The sequence below is a fragment of the Solanum pennellii genome, chromosome 2 (genome assembly GCF_001406875.1).
Source record: "Solanum pennellii chromosome 2, SPENNV200".
Taxonomy (NCBI): domain Eukaryota; kingdom Viridiplantae; phylum Streptophyta; class Magnoliopsida; order Solanales; family Solanaceae; genus Solanum; species Solanum pennellii.
In genome coordinates, this window is record NC_028638.1 from 54,884,585 (window position 1) to 54,909,476 (window position 24,892).

Below are 24,892 nucleotides of genomic sequence, written 5' to 3' on the forward strand. Positions count from 1 at the left end.
AAGTTTAATACATATTACAAAGAACAACTTATTATTCACATTTAATACAAATTTTAATGATGAATAATACATTTATCACACATTTTAATATACTTATAATACAATGTGACAATTTTTTACCAAACAAACATGATATATTTCAAAAAAACAACTAAAATTCATATATATTGCATACATAATTCACTTTTAATACATATTATAGATTTAATACAGCATTGCTATAAATGGTAATAAATAAAAAATATCGCTAAAATCAGTAATTATTTTTTGGAAAAATTGTATATAGTAGCAACTAATAACCTAAAATAAATGGAATAGCTAGGGTTTGATTTAATTGTGCTCCATAGCAAACGTTAGCTAAAATTTGCCAGCGTCTCTCTCCCAGAAATCTCGCTCGCCACTCTCCATTCTCGCTCGCCTCTCTCGCTTTATACACAGAAGTGTATAATTCTGTTTCTGTTTTGTATAAAGCGAGAGAAAATTGTATATACACATGCAAAATATATATCTTCATGTTATACACTTAATTATACAATTTACAAACATTTTACTTCAAATATTAAAGAGAAAAAGGTCAACGAATTATACAATTGCGAATTATACAATTGCAGTGAAATACAATTTTCTCTAGCTTTATACAACAGAAGTGTATATATTGTGTTTCTGTTTTTGTATAAAGCGAGAAAAACATATATCTTCTTGCTATACACTTATAATTATGCAATATACATACATTTTAATTCGATTCAACTGTATGCAAAACTAATTATACAATTGCAGCGAAATAGGCCAGCGAATTATACAAAATAGGCCAGCGAATTATACAATTGTATATGTATAGCGAATTATACAGTTTTATGTTTGCTATGGAGCGCAATTATGCAAACTTTGCTATAGCATACAAATATGAATTTTTTGTTTGCTATATGTGAAATAAGGGCAACTTTCACATATAGCAAACAAAAAATTCATATTTGTATGCTATAGCAAACTTTGCATAATTGCGCTCCATAGCAAACATAAAACTGTATAATTCGCTATACATATACAATTGTATAATTCGCTGGTCTAAATTGTATAATTCGCTGGCCTATTTCGCTGGAATTGTATAATTCGCTATCCTATTTCACTGCGATTGTATAATGCAAAATTGTATAATTCGCTGCCTATTTCGCTGCAATATTTTTATAAAAATTGATTTGCATACAGTTGAATCGAATTAAAATGTATGTATATTGCATAATTATAAGTGTATAGCAAGAAAATATATGTTTTTCTCTCGCTTTATATAAAAACAGAAACACAATATATACACTTCTGTTGTATAAAGCTAGAGAAAATTGTATTTCACTGCAATTGTATAATTCGCAATTGTATAATTTGTTGGCCTTTTTCTCTGCAATATTTGAAGTAAAATGTTTGTAAATTGTATAATTAAGTGTATAACACGAAGATATATATTTTTGCATGTGTATATACAATTTTCTCTCGCTTTCTACAAAACGAAAACAGAATTATACACTTCTGTGTATAAAGCGAGAGAGGCGAGCGAGAATGGAGAGTGGCGAGCGAAATTTCTGGGAGAGAGACGCTGGCAAATTTTAGCTAACGTTTGCTATGGAGCACAATTAAATCAAACCCTAGCTATTCCATTTATTTTAGGTTATTAGTTTGCTATTATATATACAATTTTCCCTATTTTTTATAATATATTAATGTAATTTTTCCTTCTTATTTGTAGGCGTGTGGATTTAATTTCATAGTCTAATTTCGTTGGATAAGTTGGGCTAATTCAAGAGATCCTAATGGGCCTAATAACGGATCAATCTTTTTGGGAAGTCCATAAAAAAAAAGCAACTATTTCATCCCCGAAACGAGTACGACGTCGTTTGTAAGCTTTCTTGGTCGACCAGAGCGTGCTTCTTGATTTTCTTGAGCTTCGTTCCCATTTCCCTCTTTCTCTGTATAGGAACCACAACAAACCCTAGCCTAATTTACAAGCCATAGCCATGACGATCCGGCAGCTCTTAACCCTAGCCCGCCGGTCCCGAAACCTATCCTCATCCCATTCACTGCGGCGTCTTTCTTCGGCGTCTGCCGCCGTCGCCGCCACATCCTCCTCCGCCCCGGCCATCGGTCCGCCACCCCCAGATGCAATGATCTACGATCGATTGGCTGAAGACATTAAACGAAAGATCAAAAGACTCGAGAATCCTGATTCCCGATTTCTTCAGTACAACTCACCACACCCAACTTTAGCCGACCACACATCAATCCTCAGCTTCCCCTCTACGCGCGTGACTACACTACCGTCGGGCCTGCGTGTGGCCACGGAGACTAATCTCGCTGTCAAGACTGCCACCGTTGGGGTATTCATTGATGCAGGGTCAAGGTTTGAGACCGATGAGACTAATGGAACAGCTCATTTTCTTGAGCATATGATCTTTAAGGGTACTGAAAAGAGGACTTCTTGGGAAATGGAGGAGGAGATTGAGAATATGGGTGGACATTTGAATGCCTATACTTCCAGGGAGCAAACAGCATACTATGCTAAAGTGTTGGATAATGATGTCCCTGTAGCTTTGGATATTTTGGCTGATATACTTCAGAATTCTAAGTTCGAAGAGAAAAAGATTGAACGTGAACGTGATGTCATCCTTAGGGAGATGGAGGAGGTGCACTTTTTTTCTCTATTCTTTTATCTCTGAATATCAAGTTTGCTGTTTTTTCCATCCGTGTTAATGAGCTGCAATAAACCTATGTTATATTCTACTAGCCTCTGCATGCACTTGAAGCTTAACCAGTAAGCTGGTCACTAAAAACTAATTGGCATATTCATGTAAATTGACTAGTTTTACACTAACCGCTAACCTAGCAACCCTCATTACCCTCACGTAGGGTAAGGAACTTGCTCTAACCCCAGTTCTGAAATTCAAGATCACTTACGTTCTTGTTGAGTTCCCGGGATGCTAAAAGGTTTTAATTTTACTGTTTCATCGTTTTTCTTTTACTTCCATTTAAAATTACCTCTAGCTTCTTCAGTTTTATGAAAGTATACAGTCCATAGTATTTGAGTACAGTTGCAGACAGGTAGATGTTGAAATGGTTTGCTGATTAATATCCTAAGATTTTATTGAGGATTATTGTGCTTCAGGGAGTTGCTCTTGTTGATACAATGTAGTATTAAGTACTAACTGCTATGTATCTCATTATTTGAGAGATTAAGAGCCATAATGTAGGAAAGGAAATGGCCGTGCATTAAGTTTGTGATTGACCTTACAAAGAGAAGACATTCCTCTCTACAGAAACAGAAGAGAGGAACATCACAGAATCCAAAAAGTTACTCCTGTAGTGAGCTTATGAAACCTATCATGCTGCCTGTATCATATACAACCTGAAAATTAGCAATCCATTATAACTATCTGTTTGCAGGTCGAAGGTCAAACAGAGGAAGTCATCTTTGACCACTTGCATTCAACTGCATTCCAGTACTCACCTTTGGGTAGGACTATTCTTGGACCTGCCCAGAATATAAAGACAATCACCAGAAGTCATCTGAAGGACTACATATCAACACATTATACCGCTCCCAGAATGGTATTTAGAAATGATTTCATCTTCTTTTTCTTAGTCTGTCTTGCTTGTTAGCTCAAACTTGATTCTTCAAGTATTATCATAATCTGCTGTATTAACTCTCAGCCTTTTCCGTGGACATTAAAATAGGTAATTGTTGCTTCTGGGCCTGTTAAACATGAAGAATTTGTTGAGCAAGTTAAGAAACAGTTTACTAAACTTTCAACCAATCCGACTACGGCCTCAGAATTGGTTGCCAGAGAACCAGCAATTTTTACAGGTTCAGAGGTATGCCTATCTTATCAGGGTTTCACGGTGCTTTTTTCAGTAGAATAAGTTCTTATGCTGATCATTTTACCAAAATCAGGTTAGGGTAATTGATGATGACATTCCATTGGCACAATTTGCTGTTGCTTTTCAAGGGGCACCATGGACTGATCCAGATGCCATTCCACTGATGGTAATGCAATCCATGCTGGGCACTTGGAATAAAAATGCCGGAGGAGGGAAACACATGGGGTGAGTGTATCACTAGTTCTTTTACAATCCATGTCATCGCAAGCATGTCAATGGATCTCTGTCTCATGTTTTTATGGGACTTCCTAATCATTTGCAGCTCCGATCTGGCACAAAGTGTTGGCATTAATGAACTTGCTGAGAGCATGATGTCTTTTAACACCAACTATAAGGATACTGGGTTGTTCGGCGTGTATGCTGTTGCAAAGGTACAAATCTTTAACACCTAGTGTTCCTTCTACTGGAGAGAATGTAGTATGATGATGCATTACCTTATTTTCTTGCATTTTCTTCCATCAAATAAAATTTGTTTTGTTTTTCTTTTTTAGTGTGTGTGTGTGTGTGTGTGTGAGAGAGAGAGAGAGAGAGAGAGAGAGAGAGAGAGTCTGAGAGGGGTGGATCTGTTGGTTAGCTGAACAGCTGCTATAGATGCAAGCTCTTGCTCGGCTGATTGGAGTATTAGAGTTTGATGTAAAGGTTTTAATGCGCCGCATCTTGTATCGTGGGTTTATGTATTCAAATGTACCTTTTATCCTTCAGCTTGTTTTTATTTTCATTATGATTAAAATGTAGTCTAGATTCTTGAATATGCTTAAAAAGTATTCTAAGTGTTTATTGGTTGTATATTGAATGCGGAGTGAAGTAGTTCTTTTTCAATGTCATCTACTGCTCATGTTTTGGACAGATGTAGTTCATATATTATTAGACAAGGTGGTGCTCATCTGCTTGGATTTTTTGAGATATTGTGGTTAGTATAAACTGAGTAATTTTATTTATTTGTTCTTAAAAGAAGCAGATCTTTGCTCTAATGACCAAAAAAAGATGGTTAGGTGTTGGTATTGTGACCCTTTTGACTGGCATGTGGTTGTAAATAATTCTAGTATATATTAGGCAAGGTAGTTCTGATCTTCTTGGATTTTTTGAGATGATTTGGTTAATATAAACTGAGCAATTTTTTTATTTGTTCTTAAAAGAAACATTTTTTTTCTCTAAAGACAAAACTAATATGATTACGTGTTGTATTACCATCCTTTTTATGGTTGTGAATAATCCTTGTTTTATCTTAAATGAATTCTTAATGTGCAGCCTGATTGTTTGAGTGATTTGTCCTACTGCATTATGCGCGAGATAAGCAAATTGTGCTACCGGGTTTCGGATGCTGATGTGACTCGTGCTTGCAACCAGGTATGTGTTACTTAATGTTTAAACAGTCTGGCTAGTTGTTATTACTCCTTGCTGTTTTTCTTTGTTTCTCTCTAACCAATATCGGTTTGCAGTTGAAGTCTTCTCTCATGCTACACATTGATGGAACTAGTCCTGTTGCTGAAGACATTGGGCGTCAGGTACTATTCTGATATCTGATTCAGTGGTTGTACACATGTGTTTTGTCATGATTGTAATTAGTATTTTCTCATTAAGTTTATTCCTTGTAATTTCGGGGAGAAGTGGTGGGATTGGGTGGTATCATAGATAAGACGCTGCAAATGTAACTTATTTCCTTCTCTCACGGTATTAGTTTCCAGAAGAATGTTCTGGACACCTACATATATGTGCATAAAAGAGACACTGAATTGCTTCATGTACTTGAATCATTCCATGACCATAAACATTCTGAAGTAGAAGCTATAATAGTATCGAAGAGGATATATTAGGAACTTTATTACTCATGGAGCAGTTTTAGTTAAACCGTGCCAAAGCCTACTAATGGCACTTCCCTACCCTAGATGATGACGATAGTTTGGTCTATTATTGCATATAGATTCTGAATTTCAAGATTTCACGATGCCAGAATAATCCTCTTCACCACGATAACGGCTTCTACTACCAATGTTACTGCAACTAAATATAAAAAGGTGTTAGCCATATCAGCAGCAATTCACTGACACATTCCATATTTGGTTCATTAAGTTCATTTTTGTGAGAGGTAGTGTAACTGGGTGGTGCAGTACAACATCAAGTAGCAGCCTAATTATGCATGCTTAATGTCTGAATAGTTTAGAACAAAATGAAGGCTGAAAGGTGTTGCTGCCAGCTGGTTGGTAAAAATAGCCCTTAACAGACCTTATAAGAAGAAAAATTGGAAAACAAAAAAGAACAGCTCTTAAACCGCAGTCCCTTTGCTCATGTTGAGTTTAGAAAAAACTCTAATGTGAAGAGCCAAATGATCAAAGTTTTGCTGACAAGTTTTGAGTGTGTCATCAAGTATTTGTGTTTTTGCATGTCAAGCGTACTGCATCATCTGCTTGTAAGTGGAGAACATAGGTTGATAGCCCCCCCCCCTCCCTCCCTCCTTTCCAATATGTGGAAAAATTGTATTTTATGTAAGCTTGACTTCGTTAGGATGGGATCCAGTGATTTTTTGTAAACTAAGATCATCCTGCTTGCAGCTACTCACATATGGCAGAAGGATTCCAGCTACAGAGCTGTTTGCAAGGGTTGATGCTGTGGATGCTAGCACCATCAAACGAGTTGCAAACAGATTTATCTTTGATCAGGTAGGATTCAAAAATATTTGAGACATGGGAGTTCATTTCTATGAAACAATCTTGTTCACTCAACTTACCTTTATCTTATTTTCTGAGTTTAAACCAAAATTTTCTTCCTTTTGGCAGGATGTTGCTATATCCGCGCTGGGGCCTATCCAGACACTACCTGATTATAACTGGTTCAGACGCAGAACCTACATGCTCCGTTATTAGACGATTCTTTTTTTTTTTGGAGTTGTAATGCATCACAATTACACACCTCGCTCGACCATTCCAAACTTGGACATATAGGTCTTACTTTTCCAATTCTTCCTCTTGCCTACCTTCTGGTTTTGTAACGGTTTTGTAGCTTTTCCCTATAAAATAAGCGGCCTATATTTAATAATTTGGTTGTTGACGTTTGTTTTCATATTCTTTGAAAAATTGTACTCGTAGATGCAAATTAACATGGTTTACCCTGTTCTTTTTATATGAAATCAAGAATGCTATGGACCTTCATTCAAAAATTGTCTTGAATCTCTTCTTGGTATTCAATGCAGTAAATTTCAAACTTAATGAGGTTGGGTTATCTATGATAGCCTTGCTAAAGCTGTTTTCAGTTCGACGTTCTGGTCGTTGGTACGTTTAGTAATTGAAGTTCACAAAGCAAATTCTGGACCAGTGTGAATACGAGCCGATTGCGTGCAAGTGAGACGCACACGGCTAATCGGAGAATTAAGTTTTTAGAAATTGTTATTCTGGCAATGGGATTGAATTAGTGCAGATGAGTTAAGGCAAGACGAGTTATAGGAAAAATAACTTGTGCATGATAAACTTCAGGCAGAATGGAATGATTCAACAAATTCTTACTTATCACCAAAATAAGAAAAGGCTTCTTCTAACCTGCACGTTTGCTCATTTCATATTCGTGATGCTACTACTTAGTACTTACCAAGGTAACATGATTCACCTATAAATTAGCTTGAGGAGTTGAGATAAGGCATATTCCTGGCAATGGAAACTCATGTTGTAGAATGCTCACAAAAGCAAGAGGAAGGTGAACACATTTTCCGGAGTAGATATCCTCCAGTCCATGTACCAGACAATGTGACTCTCCCAGAATTTGTACTTCATAATGTAGAGTTATACGCTGACAGACTGGCGTTTGTGGATGCTACCACGGGCAAAGGCTACACATATGGCGAAGTTGAAAGAGATGTAAGGAGGTTTGCCAAGGCCTTGAGGTCCCTTGGCTTAAGAAAAGGAAGGGTTGTGTTGGTAGTGCTTCCAAATGTACCGGAATATGCTATTGTTGCTCTTGGAATCATGGCTGCTGGTGGTGTCTTTTCAGGTGCAAATCCAGCAGCTCATTCATCCGAAATTATGAAACAAGTTGAATCTGCTGATGGCAAGCTTATTGTCTCTGATCTACCCACCTATCACAAGGTAAGTAAGCTTCCAACTTATCAGTGGATTATGTAGAATTTTGCCTTACAGTGTCTGCACATTATCTATGATTTGTGTATGGGGTTACAGAGGTTTTAAGGCTTTACTTCTTGTTCAATCGATGTTTATTATATACACACGGGCACGTACTTGTTTAAGAAATTTGAGATGACACCTCTTGTAGAAGAGTGTCTTCAGATGGCTCATTAGGACCAAACTTCTTGGACTTGTTATTCGTATTGGTCCAACTAAAACTTGCCTTTTACTATGATCGAAAACAAGATGCTTTCATCTTCCAACTAAATAATGGAAATTGCAGGTGAAAGATTGTGGGCTGCCAGTAATAATACTAGGCGAAGAACGTGTAGAAGGGACAATTCATTGGGATGAATTGCTCGAAGCTGCAGATCGTGCCAGTTCCAGAACTGATCACGTAACAAACCAAGAAGATGAAATTGTGCAACAAAGTGATCTATGTGCACTGCCCTTTTCATCAGGCACGACAGGACTATCCAAGGGAGTGATGTTAACACACAGAAACCTAGTAGCAAACCTCTGCTCTACACTCTTTAGTATTAGTCCAGAAATGATAGGTCAAGTTACAATACTAGGTCTGATACCATTCTTTCACATTTATGGTATAACTGGAATCTGTTGTGCAACCATTAGGAACAAAGGGAAAGTGGTTGTCATGCGTAGGTACGAACTGAGGGCATTTCTAAATGCACTCATCACACATGAAGTCTCATTTGCACCTATCGTGCCACCTATCATCTTGGCACTTGTTAAGAATCCGATCGTTGATGAATTTGATCTCAAAAAGCTTAAGCTTAGATCCATCATGACAGCAGCTGCTCCACTTGCCCCTGAGATTCTTAATGAATTTGAGAAGAAATTTCCGGATGTTCAGGTCCAAGAGGTGAACATCCACTAGAAACTTATAATGGTCCTTCTCATGTCAACGAATTATTCAGTCCAAAATGTTGTTTTTGACAAGTTCTGTTCTGGCTTATTCAACTGCTAGGCATATGGGATGACTGAGCACAGCTGCATTACTCTTTCCCACTGCAATCAGCACATCGCTAAAAGAAATTCCGTTGGTTTTATTCTGCCTAATTTGGAGGTAAAGTTCGTTGATCCTGATACCGGTAGATCTCTCCCCAAGAACACACCAGGGGAAATATGTGTCAAAAGCCAATGTGTTATGAAGGGTAACTCACTATAACTCTTCCTTTTATACAACCTTATGTTCTAGCAGGGATTGGTAGTTATATGGAACTTAAGCTCTTTTATGTGAAAATTTTCAGGTTACTACAAAAATGAATCCGAGACTAGCCTTACAATTGATACGGATGGGTGGCTCCACACCGGTGACATTGGCTACATTGATGATGACGGGGATATCTTTCTCGTTGATCGTATCAAAGAGCTTATCAAGTACAAGGGATTCCAAGTAAAAAGATCACTAAACTTACTAAGTTGAACCTGTTTTTATTTTTATAACTTACAACTTGACTTAATTCACTAAGTTGAATCGAGAATTCTGTTTTTACCTTTGTCTGTGGACCTCTTTGCTGGTTTAACAGGTTGCACCAGCTGAATTAGAGGGGATCCTTCTCACACATCCTTCAGTGGAAGATACTGCAGTAGTTGGGTGAGTAAAATCAGTTAGCTGAGTTCAGTTTTAAAATGGAAAAACTGTAACGAATAACAGATGTATATTCTATACAACTCTAGGCTACCAGATGAAGAAGCAGGAGAGATACCAGCAGCATGGGTAGTATTGAACTCAAAAGCAAAAGAAAGCCATGAGGACATCATCAGCTACGTTGCATCAACCGTTGCACAGTATAAACGAGTGAGACTGGTGCAGTTTGTGGATAGTATTCCGAAATCTCCTTCTGGTAAAATAATGAGAAGACTTATCAAGGAAAAGATGCTAGAAAGACTTAAAGAGGGAACATAGTGATGTTACAAATACAAAAAGCAGTGTACAACTTACTCCAAAAGAACAATAAAAACACAATGGTGTTAATTTCATATTCAAATATGAGATCTAATCATAGATTGTAAAAGACATTATTGGATTTAAACCAAATTAAAGATGCTTCCTTTTTATGTTTGCATGCATGTTGTGTTTGACATATATAACATCAATATCAACAACGATACCTCAATCCCGAATTAATTTATTCAACAAACTAACTGTAAATATACATGCATAAAAACAAACAAAAAAAAAAGCGATGAAGAATTGTAACATGTTTTTTATGACCATCTATACTTGCTGAATAGTAACAAAAAAGGAAAAAATCAAAAGCAAGAGATACTAATGGAGCTTACAACAACTTAAAAAAGATATGCTCAATCATTTCTACTCCTAAATCATATACTTCGCATAGCGTATCCAACAGGGGTGACTGGATTTACGTGAACTCATGCTTCCACCTGAAATCAATGTATAGTAGTGTTATATTTTTAATAAATATTTAAACATAGATGTGTGAACCCAAGTATCATATAATCCCGTGTGGTGATGAGTGGATGCACCTCTTTTAAGTGAGGCTAGAAATTTGAATTTTTTATTTATCCTGTTTTTATTTATTTTTAAAATTGGGTAACACCACTCTAAGCGGTGGATCAATAAAAGATAATTTTGGACTATAATTTTAAACTTTAATGGTTTTTAGTGATAAGAACCTAAATGTTAAGTTGATCAAATTTATATTTTGAATTCACCTTTTCATAATAATCCATCCATCATCTCAAAATCCTGAACACGTCTTTGCTTCGCAAGCATGAAACATCACACATATAATTCAATCTCTTAGAGGTAAGACATTAGGAATGGTGCTCCTAATGTCAAAACACTAGGTGATTCTTTTAATTTGTTTTAGTCTTAATGAAAAGAGTTTACGAGTACTTATTGCTGACGGAAGGTATCTTATAAAATTAATCAAGCTACGCGAAAGTGCTAAAAAGAAGGTGAAGGCATGTTGAGAAGGTAGTGAAAAGGGCAAACATGTTGCGTTTTTTATTTTATTTTTGTAATTGCAACATAATTACTTACTGCCATTTAGCTTTGTTTAGGGACTAAAATAGCATATTAGATATATTAAAGAGTAAAAGGCAATAATTTGAGGACTAAAAGCACTATTTTCCCCAACTTCTGCATAGAAAAATAGTACGATGATATGCAGGGAAAACTGAACTCCGAAACGACAACTGATTTGAGGGCTTAGGGTTCCGACCGAATCACTCTCGGATTGAGAATTCATTGGAGACTTCATTTTTTCAGGTAATTAAATTTGTTATAAAAACAATTCATATAATTAGAGTGGATAAAAGTTAGATTGTTTTTCCAGAAAAGTTGGAATGCCATAAATTTGTTTGGCCATAGTAAAACTGAGAATTTTGATGCAAATCATTGAATTGCAGACAAAAAAAGCAGCCTTAATATAGCTCATCACTGGTAGAACCCTAAAAGAGCTGAACACGCAGTCTTTTTTTGTTCACTGGGCGGGGCGAGTTTATATATTAGTTCACTGAAGTTGTGATTTCTTTTTCGACATCTTGAATAATAAAGGGTGTTGAATGATGTGTATTCACATACGCAATGTGGGTTTTCACCTTTAATGGGCTGTTCTTGTTTTTCTGGCTTAGCAGAACAGGAAATGAAAGGGACAGAGATTTTTGTTGGTGGTTTGGCCCGTACTACTACTGAAAGCAAAATTCACGAGGTTTGTTTCGGATTTATGTTACGTGATCTATTTGGTTCCTCAAGTTTATTTTTTTCATTTTTATATTTTTGGTTCAAGTTTGTTTTTTCTACATTGAGCTTTCTTTTTGTGTGGATAAAACAAGTATTATTAACTGTGTGAGCAGTTGCTGAGAGTTATAAAAAAGTGCGTAAAGGATGTTCCGAAAAACAAATATGATATCTACATTGTTAACAATTTCAACTTATCAACAAAATCATTTTAAAGTTTTATGATACCAAAAACAAGGTTAGTTAAACACTTATGCATCAGTATATGACTAGGGTAAGTTTCACCATCAAAACACTTACCAGTGCTTCACTCGGCAGAGTCCACATGATTCATGTTGGGGTTGTAAACAAAATCTTGTGCGGAGTTTCTTGTCTGTTCCTACCAGCTGCATGGAGATGGTTATATCCAGAGTCCTTCACATTACTCAATGGACCCTAATTAGAATTTTTTCTTACAGAATGATCCCATAACTCCCTCGCTTCCTTAAAATGTGAAAGAGATGATTAGCATCATCGATATCCTTTTCATACATATAACACTGATCTAATGGGATAAAACAGTCTCATTCTCTTGTTGTCTTTGAGTGAGATAAACATCATATACAATGTCCAACTAAAGTATGTGACTTTGGGTGGAGCTTTACCTTGCGCAACAGTTACCCAGGCCGTTCACTGGATGCCTTCAGCAGATTATGATAGTACTAGACTACTAGTTAAGTATAGCATTGCTTTGCACGTATGTTGCGTTAATTAATAACAAATGTATATACAAAGAATAAATTTTTGTGCGTATGTTATGATATTGAGTACAATTTTTTTAAAAAAACAATAATGTAAAGCTGTGTGTATGTTGTAATATTTTAGGTTAAGTCTCCTATTGACTTGAAGGATTGAAGTTAGGCTAGATTGATTGTTCAATCAAAGGGTTAAATTCACTGAATTCTTAGGATGACTAGTTTTCTGCTGTCTTTGAGGGCTTAGTTGGGTCATTTTTTGAACAGATCATACTTCTTTTGAGGCAAGTAGTGTTTATCCCTTATTATGGTAATTGACGCAACCAATTGCGCCTTTTTGATCCTTATATCATAAATTGTTATTCTCATGAACTATATTACAAAATGGATATTATTTTAACTTCTATGTAATAATAATCAATTTTGTTCTTAAATAAACTATATGATATAGTTGTTTGTCGGCTTTATTCCTCTCTCTTGGGGTTGAATTCTTAAACGTAGTTATGCCCTTATTTAAGGTAGATCAGTTTACCTATTCACATTCTGCACTTGCGAATTTATTTTTCTTGACTCTATTTTAATCTTTAAAAAACTAACAGACTCGGCCAAATGCTAGTGCTTTTGGGTTACAAAAACATAATGGTAAGGAACATATGATTAGAGCTGGACTTCTTATCGTCAATGATTTGTAACTATCTTATATCATCACATTGTATTTGTGTCAAATTATGTGTATATATAAAACATCTGCATTTTACAGGTATTTTCTTCATGCGGTGAGATTGTGGAAATAAGGTTGATAAAAGACCAGATAGGCAATGCCAAGGTAGTCAGTATGATCTGTTTATTTGTATTACCTCTAGTTTTCATGCTTTGCCATCCCTTAAAAAAAAAAAGCTAAAAAAGAGACATTAGAAAAAAGCATGGTTTAGATGCTAATGTTGCAGTGCTCATTTGTTATGACTACAGGGGTTCTGCTTTGTACGATTTGCAACAAAATATGCTGCTGACAAAGCTCTGAAGGAAAAATCTGGATATGTGGTAAAAGGCTAACAAAGATGCATTATTTCACTGTCTTGATAAACCATTACATTATTATTTGTTATTGCTATGGATTTTGCTTTTGTGATGCTGTTATTATTCATGAATGTACATAAGAACGACCACTTACTTGGATAAGCATTAGTATATAATTCCTAGCCGAGACTTTTACTTGATGGCTTACATCTATTTGCAAAGGTTTGCCTTCTTTTAATTCAAGAATGTGTTCCTATAAAATAATGTTAAGAAAACAATCCGACTTACTCAGAAGAATGATTTTTCCCCAGAATAAAAGATTGGCTGTATAACATTTTGACCCTTTAACACTTTAACTCAACACTTGAATATTTTTCTTCATGAAGATAAGCTTGAACTGCACATCTTGCTTTCTTGAAAGCTCTGAATTTGTATAAATGCTGGGATTCGTTCCACCAATGGGAGCAATTGATCAGTTCCGTGTTTTTTGCCCTTTTCCCGTTTTACTTTCTTTTTTCCATTCTTTGAATAGCTACAGATACATTTGGTATTTGTTCAACTATGCACGTCTTTGTATTGTTGGGTTATCTCCTTACTTAATTATGAGCACTCGCTAGATTATATATTGTATTTTATAACATAGTCATGGACCATAGATCTACTAATAGTTCCATGGATCCAGATAGTAAGCCCCTAAAATCAGGTGGGGCGCTATGTAGATCTTAACAGGCAACAAAAGGTTGGTTGGTGCATTAAACTACCTTTCTGTTAACACATCAAGCTCTTCTTTTGCTAACGATCGTAGTTTGTCAATTCATGCTCTGTTAGCACTGATCTTCGGGATGCTGTTGTATGAACTATAAAATACTTAGTAAAGTACCAAGCTAAATGTTACTATACAAAGACGGAAGGAAATTCTCAAGATATAGGATACTCTGACTCAAATTGGTTTGATTCTCCTATTGATCAACAGTCAACTATTTATGTTTGGATACTATGTCTTTTGTGGTGGTGACTCTGTATTATGGAACAGTAAGAATCATAACATTTGTTTTATCACATGATTTCAATAAGATAGAATTGTAAACTTACTTAGTTAATGCAAGTGAAATCTAGAAAGGTGACGTATAAAAAGGAACGGCGAGAGTATTATTTATCTGACTCATATTGGCCATTTCCAATTTTTCTTTTGATGACCGAGAAATCCCTGAGGGCCAGTTGCTCACGGTTTGAAACTTGGTGACTGGATAAGACTACTTCTCTCTTAGTATGAAATGTTTGGAAAATATTCATCTTGTTATGAGTCTGATTGTTTGTAATCTGTTGAACAGTGAGATTTTCTCCCTATTACATTTGATATATTTTTGTGGCTATTATTTTAGCTGGATGGGAAGAAAATTGGGATTCGCCCCTCAGTTGAGCAGGACACACTATTTCTTGGAAATCTTAACAAAGGTTTGTTTCATTTTTCTTGCAAATCTATTGTCCAAGATTTATTGCCGACTTAATTAGTGTCTTTCTGTGACATTGGAGAAGCTTTATAATGACAATATCAAGTTACATTCAAATGCCTTCATTCAAAATGTGAAGATGCCATTACATAGAAGATATTTTGATCTTACAAGGACTTGGCATTATCTTACAATTTTATGGGCTGATATTTCATACATATCCGTTGTCTTAATTAAATTCTCTTTTTCTTTCTCTCATTCATTTTGGGCTTTGTGCACGTGATAGTTTATAAGGATACATTTTCCTCTCCAGAGTAGTGAATTTGAACTTTAAAAAATCTTCCTTCTACTTATGTTTTCTTTGGCACTTATGGAAGAGACAAGTTTTTTATAACTGTACGCATTTCTTATTGCTTGTCTGGATTATTTAAAGGTTGGGGTGCCGAGGAATTTGAGATTATTGTGCGCCAGGTACACTTTTTAACTGCTTACAGTGCACTTTTTTTAAAATATTTTGAAATATTGATGAATATCCATCTCTCCCTCTCTCTAGGTTTTTCCAGATGTTATATCTGTTGATCTTGCAATTCTTGGAGATGTCCAACTTGGTCAGAAGCAACGGAATCGAGGATTTGCCTTTGTGAAATTTTCATCTCATGCTGTAAGTGCCTCTGCCTATGTTTAACATTGTTAATTAGTATTATGGTTGTTGGATAATTTCAACTATTTTGTAACATCACTTTTACTCATATCGTTGCATCTTAAATACTACAGGATAGAAGCTCAAGTTCGTGGTTTTGATTCTCAGTTCCAGAACCAAATTATGATGCCTAGGTTCTTGAGGAATCTCCCAATATGAAATAAACTCTCAGACATGTTATTAACTTCACCCTATAAAAAAGAACACTCTCAGACATGTTATTAACTCACCTTATAAAAAAAGAACACTCTCAGACATGTTATTACAGATTAAGAAAGTGAATCCTTGAATTATGATAATAGCATTCTTTTCAATCTCTAACATATGACTGAAATGCATACCAGATATTCTAAAAACGTGAAATAAAAGCTGCAGAATTTGTTCTCTACAAAATTTTGAACACCGCATGAAAATGTTATGTGTGCTAGTGAAATTGGTAACTAACATGCTTATTAGAAACTAAAAAGGACAAAATAAAAGACGCTCCATATATTTATGTGAATTCGAAGCGTAATGCTCTACTATTTTTTTTTGATAACCGTGGTGTTGGAGCCAGCTTTCGCGCGCTTCGACTAATTCCATGGGATACTTGCTACCTCTATACCATTTGTATATCCACTGAACTGGTGAAGTGCTATCATCTTCTTGTACTTGTGTTGTTTTGACTTTTAGCGTCTCCAGGGCTGCTATCTCCATATGGACTTCAAAAACTCCTAATGACATCTGATCATTGATGTCTCCAATGTTCTAGTGTCCATGTTTTCATCTACTAGTCTTAAAGTACGCACTTCGCGCGTATTTCCTGTACTGAAATGTTAAATGTTCAAGCAATGAAATGATGTAGATAATATAATTAAAATTTAATTAATTTCAATGTCTCGAATATTTAGATTTCCAACTAAATTCGAATAAGGACAAATTTGATAAGTATTTTAATTGATTTTAAAATCCTAAATACTAAGAAGCATTCACATGAAAAGTATTATACTTACATTACATAATTCAAATAGAAAATAATTATACAAGATAACATTTTAATAGATCTAAAATTCTTTTGCAACCTCTTGCAGAAATGCAGGGTAAGACTGCGTACACTAGACCCTTGTGGTCAGGCCCTTCCTTGGACCCCACACATCTTAAGTGCTATCGCCTCAATATACTGTCACTTGGTTATCTCTAACAATATGTTTCCTTCTGTGGTGCTTATATACTGTCACTTGGTTATCTCTAACAATATGCTTTCCTTCTGTGGGGCTTTAGTTTGCTGAGATCAGCTTGATCAGTTGCTTCAATTTTCTTCACTCCCATACTTCTTGCAGATATTTCCAATGTCTGACATACTAGACAAAAGAGAATATTATTGGACCAATGTAAAGGTCAAAAACTTGCCTGTGTTAAGAATTGTAGCTTATAAAATTTGTCCAATTCTACCCAATCATGAATTATTTACTAGACTTTTCCTATAAAACCAATTTTTATGCCTTCTGTGAACAATTTACTTAATCTCCATATAATATGATAAGTCTAATATATTGCTACTAGGTCCTAAGCTAAGTTTTGATTTGTTCTTTGTTGTCTGTTCAAAGTAACAGTCGTTTTTTTCCTTCTAAAAGGTTATTTTACTCCAATCCCACAAAAAAGGGAGAACGTTCCTTACATTTCCAGCTCCAAACTTAGGTATCTTTGCTCAGGCCTACCAGTGCCGAGTCATTACTAGATATTCATTTGAGATGCTGGGAGAATCAAGCCACGTCTTCATCGGTGCACATCTTTTATGTTGATTTCTGTCTTACAAATGACACTTCCATATAGAACCTAAACATTAAAAGCCATACAAAAAAATCCTTCTACGTCCATTTATATTATAGATAACAGTCACAAAATGTGTGAATGGGCACTCTGTTGAAGTTGTATTCTGGAATCAAAGTTTCTGTTATTTTCTTGATTCTTCTAGCTGCTAATAAAACTTGTAGATTCTTAGTCATTAATGATTCAATTTATCCAAGTAGCTCTAGAGCAATTGATAATCTTAAATGAAACTATGATCTTATAGATATTAGCTCTTATTTTTGATTTATCAAAAGATACAGAGAATTTCATATACCAATCCCAGCTAGTTTAGGATTAAGGCAGTGTTTGTTGAAATAAAAAAGAAATGCTAATGCCACATTTTAAAAAACAACTCCTCAGTTTGGATGTTGTAATGTCAAGCTTTGTGTCTGCCTTGTTAGGATCTAGATAGCTTTTAAGTGAGCAACTAAACTTTGTTAATCCTCGAAAATGAACTTAACAAACTTCATATGAATGTAATCTGCTCAATTTACAGCAAGTTGGGTCAAAATTGGAACCCTCATTTGGCCTTTAATCTGTTGCCTTTCTGAGCTGAAATCACTGTATCTTGCTGTGCAAGTTCAAGAATCAATGAAGAAGTTTATGCTGTAATTCATACTTAAAACTCCCAAATTTGTCCTTGTCTGCTTCACTGTCATGTTAACATGTTTCCCAAAACTCTCGAATATTGTGCTGTAGCCATTGGTCACTGCCAAATAAATAATTCAATAAAATCCAATACTTCCATCCCATTATGAATATGTTACTCTAATGAAAACAATCCTGTAAGATCCCAAATATAAATTTCCTTCAAAATTCTCAATCACAGGCTGCAGCTCGTGCTTTACGGGTAGGCTCCCAATCTGATTTTCTCATCGGTGGCAACTTGCATCCATCTGTACAGTGGGCTGAGGAGGAATCTGAAGTTGATCCTAATGAACTTGCTCAGGTTTCTTCCAATCGTCCATTATTACGATATTTAGAGAATAAAAATTTCTTAGATTTCTGTCATTTTCACCTTGCCTTTGTTTGGATTGTCAGATCAAAGTAGCCTTTGTCAGAAATGTACCTCCTGGTGCTGATGAAGATTACTTGAAGAAGCTCTTTCAGCCCTTTGGCAATGTATTATACCTTGCAGTTTCATTTTGATGTTTTCCCGATTACTCCAATTGCATTAAAAATTCAAAAAGTTGAACTCTCTGATGACATCTACCATACATATGGTTAATATATCTCAGGTAGAGAAGGTAGCTCTCTCCAGGAAGGGTAGTTCCACCATTGGATTTGTTTACTTCGATAAGCGATCTGTAAGTTCTGCCATGTCATTGTTAGTAGGAGTTTGACTTTGATTCTTGGAGTTCTACTCCTGCTCCAATTACTAATTTCAACCCCCCCTTGTAATTTTGTTGAATGGTACCTTATTTTATATTTTGTCTGTCTTCAAAATAAAAAACCTAGAACAAGAAAACAAATTGACTATTTTGAATTTCAAATTTAGGTTAAAGTTCATGCAGAATGTAGTCTTCGACACCTAATGATTGAACATTTTTAGTTTTCAGAGATAGTCTCCCTTCCCCAATCAAACAGCCTTCTTTTGAAAGTTAGAGTCCATACCTCCCTAACTGTAGCTTCTTGCTGTTGATTAATGCTGTATATATCAGGATACAGGGTCTTCAGTGATCCTCTACCCAACCAGTCATCCTCCCAGAAGGCTATCTTTATACCATTGCCTACTTTGAAACTGGTTTTCAAGCGAATTTGGACCATAGATTACTGATGGTATTCCACAGACTGACACCATGAGTACTGCTGACTTCTTTAGCTAGCCACACCCCTTCCATGTCATAATTAGCTTTGATTACCCTTTTCCACAGAGACTGCTCATCAGAGACAAATCTCCATAGCCATATTATCTACAAACTTCGATTTTGGATTCTCAGGTTCTTAATTCCAGGCATCCTTCCTTCATACTGAGTAGAAGGTCATCCCATTTCACTTGGCGGATCTTCATTTTGTCACTATTGCCTTCCAAATGAAGTTTCTTCTTAGTGCATCAATTCTGTCGACCACATTTACAGGAATTTGGGAACAGAGACATCAAGTAAGTAGGCATAGCATCTAGGACAGCATTGATGAGCACTACTCTGCCTCCCAATGATAAATACTGGCTCTTCCAATTAGATAGCTTCTTCTCACACTCTTCAACCACTCCATTCCATATCTCTTTAGGTCTACTCTTTGTCCCAAGAAGCATTCCTAGGCAAACAGTGGCTATTTCTCCAATCCTTCCTAGAATCTGAGTTGGCTCTTGGAGATCTAAGATTTCATTCACTGGTTAAACAAAACTGTTATTCCAGTTGATGTTTAGGAAGTGCATATTAATCTATTAAACTGATCATCTGTCTTCATTGTCAACTCTTCGATATGATGCATAGATCCATCGGAGCACTCTATGCCAAACACTACTATTATATGTCTTCATTGTTCCTCTCATTCCTGAATCTACAATGTCTCTTCTCATCTTCTTCACATTCAGTAATCTCTAGCCCCATTACCACATTCTCTGTTGACTATGACTCCTTTACCCTTAATTGTGTCCATTAGCACTGTAAATAATAAATCCTCTCTCAGTTCTCTTACTCGCTATGTAATTTTAATCATCTAATTATCTTTATTATATTGAAATATTGACGGTAGCTTAAATTGCCAAGTGATGTTAAGAGCTAAGCTGTTTGTGCCTGGTCAACTACAAGAGATTCTTCCAAACCTAAGGCAACAAAGATTAGCTGCCAGGCAATTTTGGAGCTGATTAAGGTGGTGGGACAATTACCTTAACCCTCAATATTCAATGGAGTAGGCTAATGTTAGGGGATCTATATAGTGAGGGCTCAAGGAGGTGAATTCAATGGGCAGTGGGAGAAGGGACTGATGTCCTTAAAAGGGGTGTTTTGTCTTCATACATGAGCGGGTGTGTGAGAGAGTAACAGAAAGTTTTGCAATGGAGCCACTCGAAAATTTCTTGAATCACAGTTTGTCATTAGTTTCCTACCATTAATATGCTTGCAAGTCTTGTTCAACATCATCAAAGCTACTGCTACTTGTGATGAATAATAGACAATTACTATTCTTCTTGTCTAGAGTCAGTACAATAAACTAAAAGGATATGATCCATATAGTAGCACTGAATATCAATTCTGCGGTATGCTTTTATTAGGGGAAAAGTAGAAATCAAAATAAAAAGGGACCCTTAAAATTGCAATTTCGCTTTATTATAGCTGACATTGTCTTTCTTTTGTTTCTTTTCCCACCCCCATCTACCAACGAATGCCGTGAGGATAGGATCTTGACAATGCTATTAAAGGATTGAATGAGAAAACTGTACAAGGGCCAATGGGAGGTCCCTCAAGCAAGATTCAGGTGATTTTTGTCCTTTCTAGTTTTCATAAGTTGTCCAAGCTGATATCTTCAACAATAGTTTACAGATATGTAATATTGATGATAAATTATGATTTGCTAACAGGTCGAAGTTGCGAGGCCAACTGATAAGAACAGGAAACGAGGTCGTGAGGATCAAAAAATGTCCAGTAACATTGAGAGTCATTCCAAGCTTTTGAAGGATGATCCAAATGTTGAGATGGTTGGGGGTCCTAAATCAAAAGCTCAACCGGTGATGCACCTATCAGATGTTAATTTCTTTTTTGATATCTCAGATGTCTCGTCTCCTTTAATATATTTTATTGGCTTTTTAATGTTGCAAATATTTGCCGGTACAATTTCCTTCGAAAATAAAGTAGAAGCGGCTCTGATAGAAATTTCCTGGTTTGCACTGGACAAAGCTTATATGATGCTTCTTCTTTGTAGTATACAGTCAGTTCTTTTCAAATATACAACTAAGGCCGCAATCTCAAGCTAGTCGGGGTCACCATATGAATTTACACTATCTATTGCACACTATCTGAACCTATTTCATTGGATAATCTGTAACTTGAAGTTCCATGGTATTAGACGTTCTCTAAATCTGCACGGATTCATGGGACTGTAAGTGTTTGAGATAAGCTCGTTTTGTGATTTAGGTCTTTGAGATAACCTCATTCTATGTGATTTAGGTCCTTAAGTAAATTCATTCTATGAGAATTTTTGGGTCTTTAAGATAACTTCATTTTATGTGATTTTAGGTGTACTTCATTTCTTTTCATTTGGACTCTATGTAGGACATGGCCGAATTGTCTTAAGAGACCCTTCACTTTGTTCTCTATTTGTGCTACTTGCACCTAATGGCGTATGACCATTCCTGAATTTATCTAATGTTGTATGATGCATCTATCTTAACATTAAAATTTCTGCAACACTTAATGTTGTGGATACGGGACCTTAGAGGACTGACATTCACTCCCATATAACAATGCTAGTCCAGTAATAGTTTTGTAGAACTTGTCTTTTGCTCTTGTAAATATCCTCCTACTGCATAATATTCTGGTAGCACTCCACTTCAACCATGGAGGTTTGATGGGATGGGAATCCCATATCAAGAAAATATAATAAGAATAATAATATTGTGTTCAACGTTATGAACATAAATGCTTGAAGCGAGTCTATTTGAAGTTATTGTCAGCTGCATGATTGAACTGTTTAAGCCCATTTTGATTTGAATGGTTATTTTCCATTCAACTCTGAATCTGTCGTCTTATACTTTTTCTTCAATCAGGAAATGGATTATTTGGATCCTTATGAAGCTGCTGTGATTGCACTACCTGTGCTTGTCAAGGAGCGTTTAGTTAGGATCTTGCGGCTTGGTATTGCTACTAGATATGATGTAAGTTAACGGATGGACTCTACTACCCGAAGCTATAATTCTGTTCATGTATTATGTCTAATTTATCAAGAAGGTTTTCATGTCAATTCTAGCCAAAGTATTGTTATTAATTTTGTTATCATCAACAGAAAAATATGAAATTTCTTCTTTTTTCTGTGAGTATGTATTGACAAAGAAAGACAAGTTCCGTTTTGGTCGCCATTATCTAGTTTGTTTGTATTGGCTTCAAGTGTTTGTTTATTGAGCTGCCAAACAAGCTGATATAAAATTTGTGATCCTCTTTCTTGCCTCTTCATTTATATGGGTTATAGTGGCAAGATATAAATTCTTCGTTTTCTTTCAAGTGGTATCTGTAGTTATCAATTCTGTTTCACTAATATAAATCTAATGTTAGTGAATTTATCCATGTTTTTGATGGTTTATTAAGGGCGTGTTCAGTATGAAGGTTAATGTTTTTTGGGAAAATAAGTGGATTTCTTACTTATTTTCTTGTGTTTAGTACTTAAGCACAAATTATTAACGTAAAAGAATTTTTATATAATCTAAGACAAATTCTATGGCAGGTGGGGGTGTGGGGTGGTGCTATGGTGGGGATAAGGAACTACGAAGGTGGGGGTGAAGATGAGGTTTATTGGAGGGCAAGGAAGAAACAACCGATGTGGAATGTTGCTTGTGGAATTTGTTTTCCCTACTTTCACTAGGGAAGTCATTTTCCTCATTGCAAGGAATTTCTTTTCCTAGACAAAATATGTTCAAAAACATCGACCAATCAAACATGGGTAAACAAGTTCCTTGTTCCATACATGACACTCCCTAATCCATGGAATTTATTTCTTAGGATTAGGGATAGGCCCGCTTTATCTCTGCAGAAGCTGAAAAATTAAGACATGTAAATTCTACAAATACATGATTTACTTTCTGCAGAAAAAATAAGTCATGTAAATTCTACAAATACACGATTTACTTGTATGTTTGTGTGGTCAAAGGACTGACATGTTTTTACCTGGTTAGCACGTTGCATGGTGAAATCTGCATAAATTTATCATGCAACATAAGCTCTTCACCTGCTTTATGCGACATCTGTTACGTCATAATATTTGCTGAAATGTATTTCTGATGTTGAATGTTCTTGTACTGGCTAAAGGTTTTGAATGTGTTTTTATTCTCAGATAGATGTTGTCAACCTAACCAGTCTTAAGATGTTGCCCGAGTCAGCTGCCATATCTGTTCTTGACCAGGTCTGAAATATTTATACCTCTAGTATTCCCAGTGAAAATTTTAGTATATTCTACAGCAATTGAAGATCGACTCTCATGCTTCTATTCTCCAATGTCTTTCATTTATAGCTCATGTGGTCTGAAGCTGATATGCAGAACAAGGGAGGATTTTTAGCTTCATTAATTTCTAAAGTATGTTCTGCAGAGTGCAGATAAGCATCGAAAATTTTATCTTTGTTAGTACTATAATATTTTGCGCGCTTTATTTAACAAAGTCGTCTCTGGAAATAGCAGCAAGTTGAAAAGCTGGGATTGAAACAGTTTGATAGCAAGTCAAGGGTAGAAGATGTTGCCTTGAGGGTACCAGAACCAGACAGCTTCTCTACAAGAGTTCGTTTGCCACATCTAGATTCATATGCCTCCCGAGTTCCCTTGCCCATGGCTAGGTTAGCTAACACGTCAACTCTAGATTATTCTAAAACTATGCTGCATGTCTGGTTCTAAGAGCAGAATGATGTTAACCAAGTAAAAATTCTTGGAGTGATAATATGTTTTTGCCAGCTCTTTAGTGACACCTATTATTGAAGGTAGACAACTATTGAGGTAACAGAATCACTTTGCTGCTGGTTTCTTGCAGGGCTGATGTTTACAAATCTCGCTATTCAGCGTATTTAGATCCCTACCTATCTGGTCGGGTGACAACAGAGAGGATGGAGGAAGCAAGTTCCCATTTGCAGGGGACTTCACTTACGTATGGTCAGGTGACAACGAGGATGGAGGAAGCAGGTCCTATTCACAAGAAAAGGATGGAGGAAGCAAGTCCCACTTTGCAGTCGCTCCTCTCTGGCGGGGTGACTACAAGGAGGATGGAGGAACCAAGTCCCGTTTTGCAGGCAACATCCCTTCCATCTGGTCGAATATCAAGGATGGATGAAGCAGGTGCCACTTTTCAGGCATCTTGGAGTCCTTCAGCTGCTGCTGACAGAGTTGGACTTCATTCACGCATTACCCCAACTTCTGATCATCAACATACTCGACCACGGATCAGGTTTGATCCCTTCACTGGTGAGCCATACAAATTTGACCCCTTCACTGGCGAGCCAATTGTCCCTGAGAGCTCAAGTCATCATCGAAGCCTGTACTGAACATTTTCTGAGCCCACATATGGCTAATAGCTGAACTCATGTAACATAATGATGCGTGTTTGTTCTCCCACAATTGTAAAATAGTATTAGCTGTTAGAAGAGGATTATTTTGTCATCTTTCTCATTATTTTGAAATTTTGGCATTATAATTTGATCTGCAGTGGAAGTCTACTTTGTTATTATGGCTTAGTAGAAACAGCGCGTAAAGGTTGTGAA

At 36.1% G+C, this 24,892-nt stretch overlaps 3 protein-coding genes across 4 annotated transcripts; all 3 read left to right on the top strand.

The window, feature by feature from the left end:
• The first annotated feature begins 1,887 nt into the window (after window positions 1–1,887).
• LOC107009685 (probable mitochondrial-processing peptidase subunit beta, mitochondrial) lies at window positions 1,888–6,984 on the top strand. The gene is made up of 9 exons (XM_015209029.2): window positions 1,888–2,675; window positions 3,433–3,597; window positions 3,724–3,861; window positions 3,941–4,092; window positions 4,190–4,298; window positions 5,176–5,274; window positions 5,367–5,432; window positions 6,477–6,584; window positions 6,702–6,984. Exons 1-9 carry the CDS (start codon window positions 2,010–2,012, stop codon window positions 6,786–6,788), a joined length of 1,590 nt encoding a protein of 529 aa, XP_015064515.1. The 5' UTR covers window positions 1,888–2,009; the 3' UTR covers window positions 6,789–6,984.
• A 33-nt stretch (window positions 6,985–7,017) lies between these two features.
• On the top strand, window positions 7,018–10,124 carry LOC107009683 (4-coumarate--CoA ligase-like 1). Its single transcript, XM_015209027.2, has 6 exons — window positions 7,018–8,000; window positions 8,320–8,919; window positions 9,025–9,211; window positions 9,308–9,453; window positions 9,587–9,654; window positions 9,738–10,124. Exons 1-6 carry the CDS (start codon window positions 7,569–7,571, stop codon window positions 9,964–9,966), a joined length of 1,662 nt encoding a protein of 553 aa, XP_015064513.1. The 5' UTR covers window positions 7,018–7,568; the 3' UTR covers window positions 9,967–10,124.
• A 1,013-nt stretch (window positions 10,125–11,137) lies between these two features.
• Window positions 11,138–24,852, top strand: LOC107009680. Of its 2 annotated transcripts, none has more exons than XM_015209023.2 (17): window positions 11,138–11,298; window positions 11,667–11,740; window positions 13,264–13,329; window positions 13,473–13,544; window positions 14,903–14,975; window positions 15,405–15,442; window positions 15,525–15,632; window positions 18,331–18,450; window positions 18,543–18,623; window positions 18,740–18,808; window positions 20,841–20,918; window positions 21,022–21,168; window positions 22,207–22,314; window positions 23,484–23,552; window positions 23,661–23,723; window positions 23,823–23,977; window positions 24,169–24,852. In XM_015209023.2, exons 2-17 carry the CDS (start codon window positions 11,675–11,677, stop codon window positions 24,674–24,676), a joined length of 1,821 nt encoding a protein of 606 aa, XP_015064509.1. In that variant the 5' UTR covers window positions 11,138–11,298; window positions 11,667–11,674; the 3' UTR covers window positions 24,677–24,852. The 2 variants fall into 2 exon arrangements, with proteins under 2 accessions (XP_015064509.1, XP_015064510.1); XM_015209024.2 differs by having other exon boundaries at window positions 23,826–23,977; window positions 24,169–24,847.
• The last annotated feature ends 40 nt before the right edge of the window (window positions 24,853–24,892 follow it).

Bases quoted from the DNA above. Each gene is read 5' to 3' on its own strand.
- LOC107009685 (XM_015209029.2), top strand. From the start codon at position 2,010: ATGACGATCCGGCAGCTCTTAACCCTAGCCCGCCGGTCCCGAAACCTA. The intron at 4,299-5,175 runs GTACAAATCTTT...CTTAATGTGCAG, and splicing joins GCGTGTATGCTGTTGCAAAG to CCTGATTGTTTGAGTGATTT. The intron at 5,275-5,366 runs GTATGTGTTACT...ATCGGTTTGCAG, and splicing joins TGACTCGTGCTTGCAACCAG to TTGAAGTCTTCTCTCATGCT.
- LOC107009683 (XM_015209027.2), top strand. From the start codon at position 7,569: ATGGAAACTCATGTTGTAGAATGCTCACAAAAGCAAGAGGAAGGTGAA. The intron at 8,920-9,024 runs GTGAACATCCAC...TTCAACTGCTAG, and splicing joins CGGATGTTCAGGTCCAAGAG to GCATATGGGATGACTGAGCA. The intron at 9,454-9,586 runs GTAAAAAGATCA...CTGGTTTAACAG, and splicing joins TCAAGTACAAGGGATTCCAA to GTTGCACCAGCTGAATTAGA.
- LOC107009680 (XM_015209023.2), top strand. From the start codon at position 11,675: ATGAAAGGGACAGAGATTTTTGTTGGTGGTTTGGCCCGTACTACTACT. The intron at 11,741-13,263 runs GTTTGTTTCGGA...TGCATTTTACAG, and splicing joins CTGAAAGCAAAATTCACGAG to GTATTTTCTTCATGCGGTGA. The intron at 14,976-15,404 runs GTTTGTTTCATT...GATTATTTAAAG, and splicing joins TCTTGGAAATCTTAACAAAG to GTTGGGGTGCCGAGGAATTT.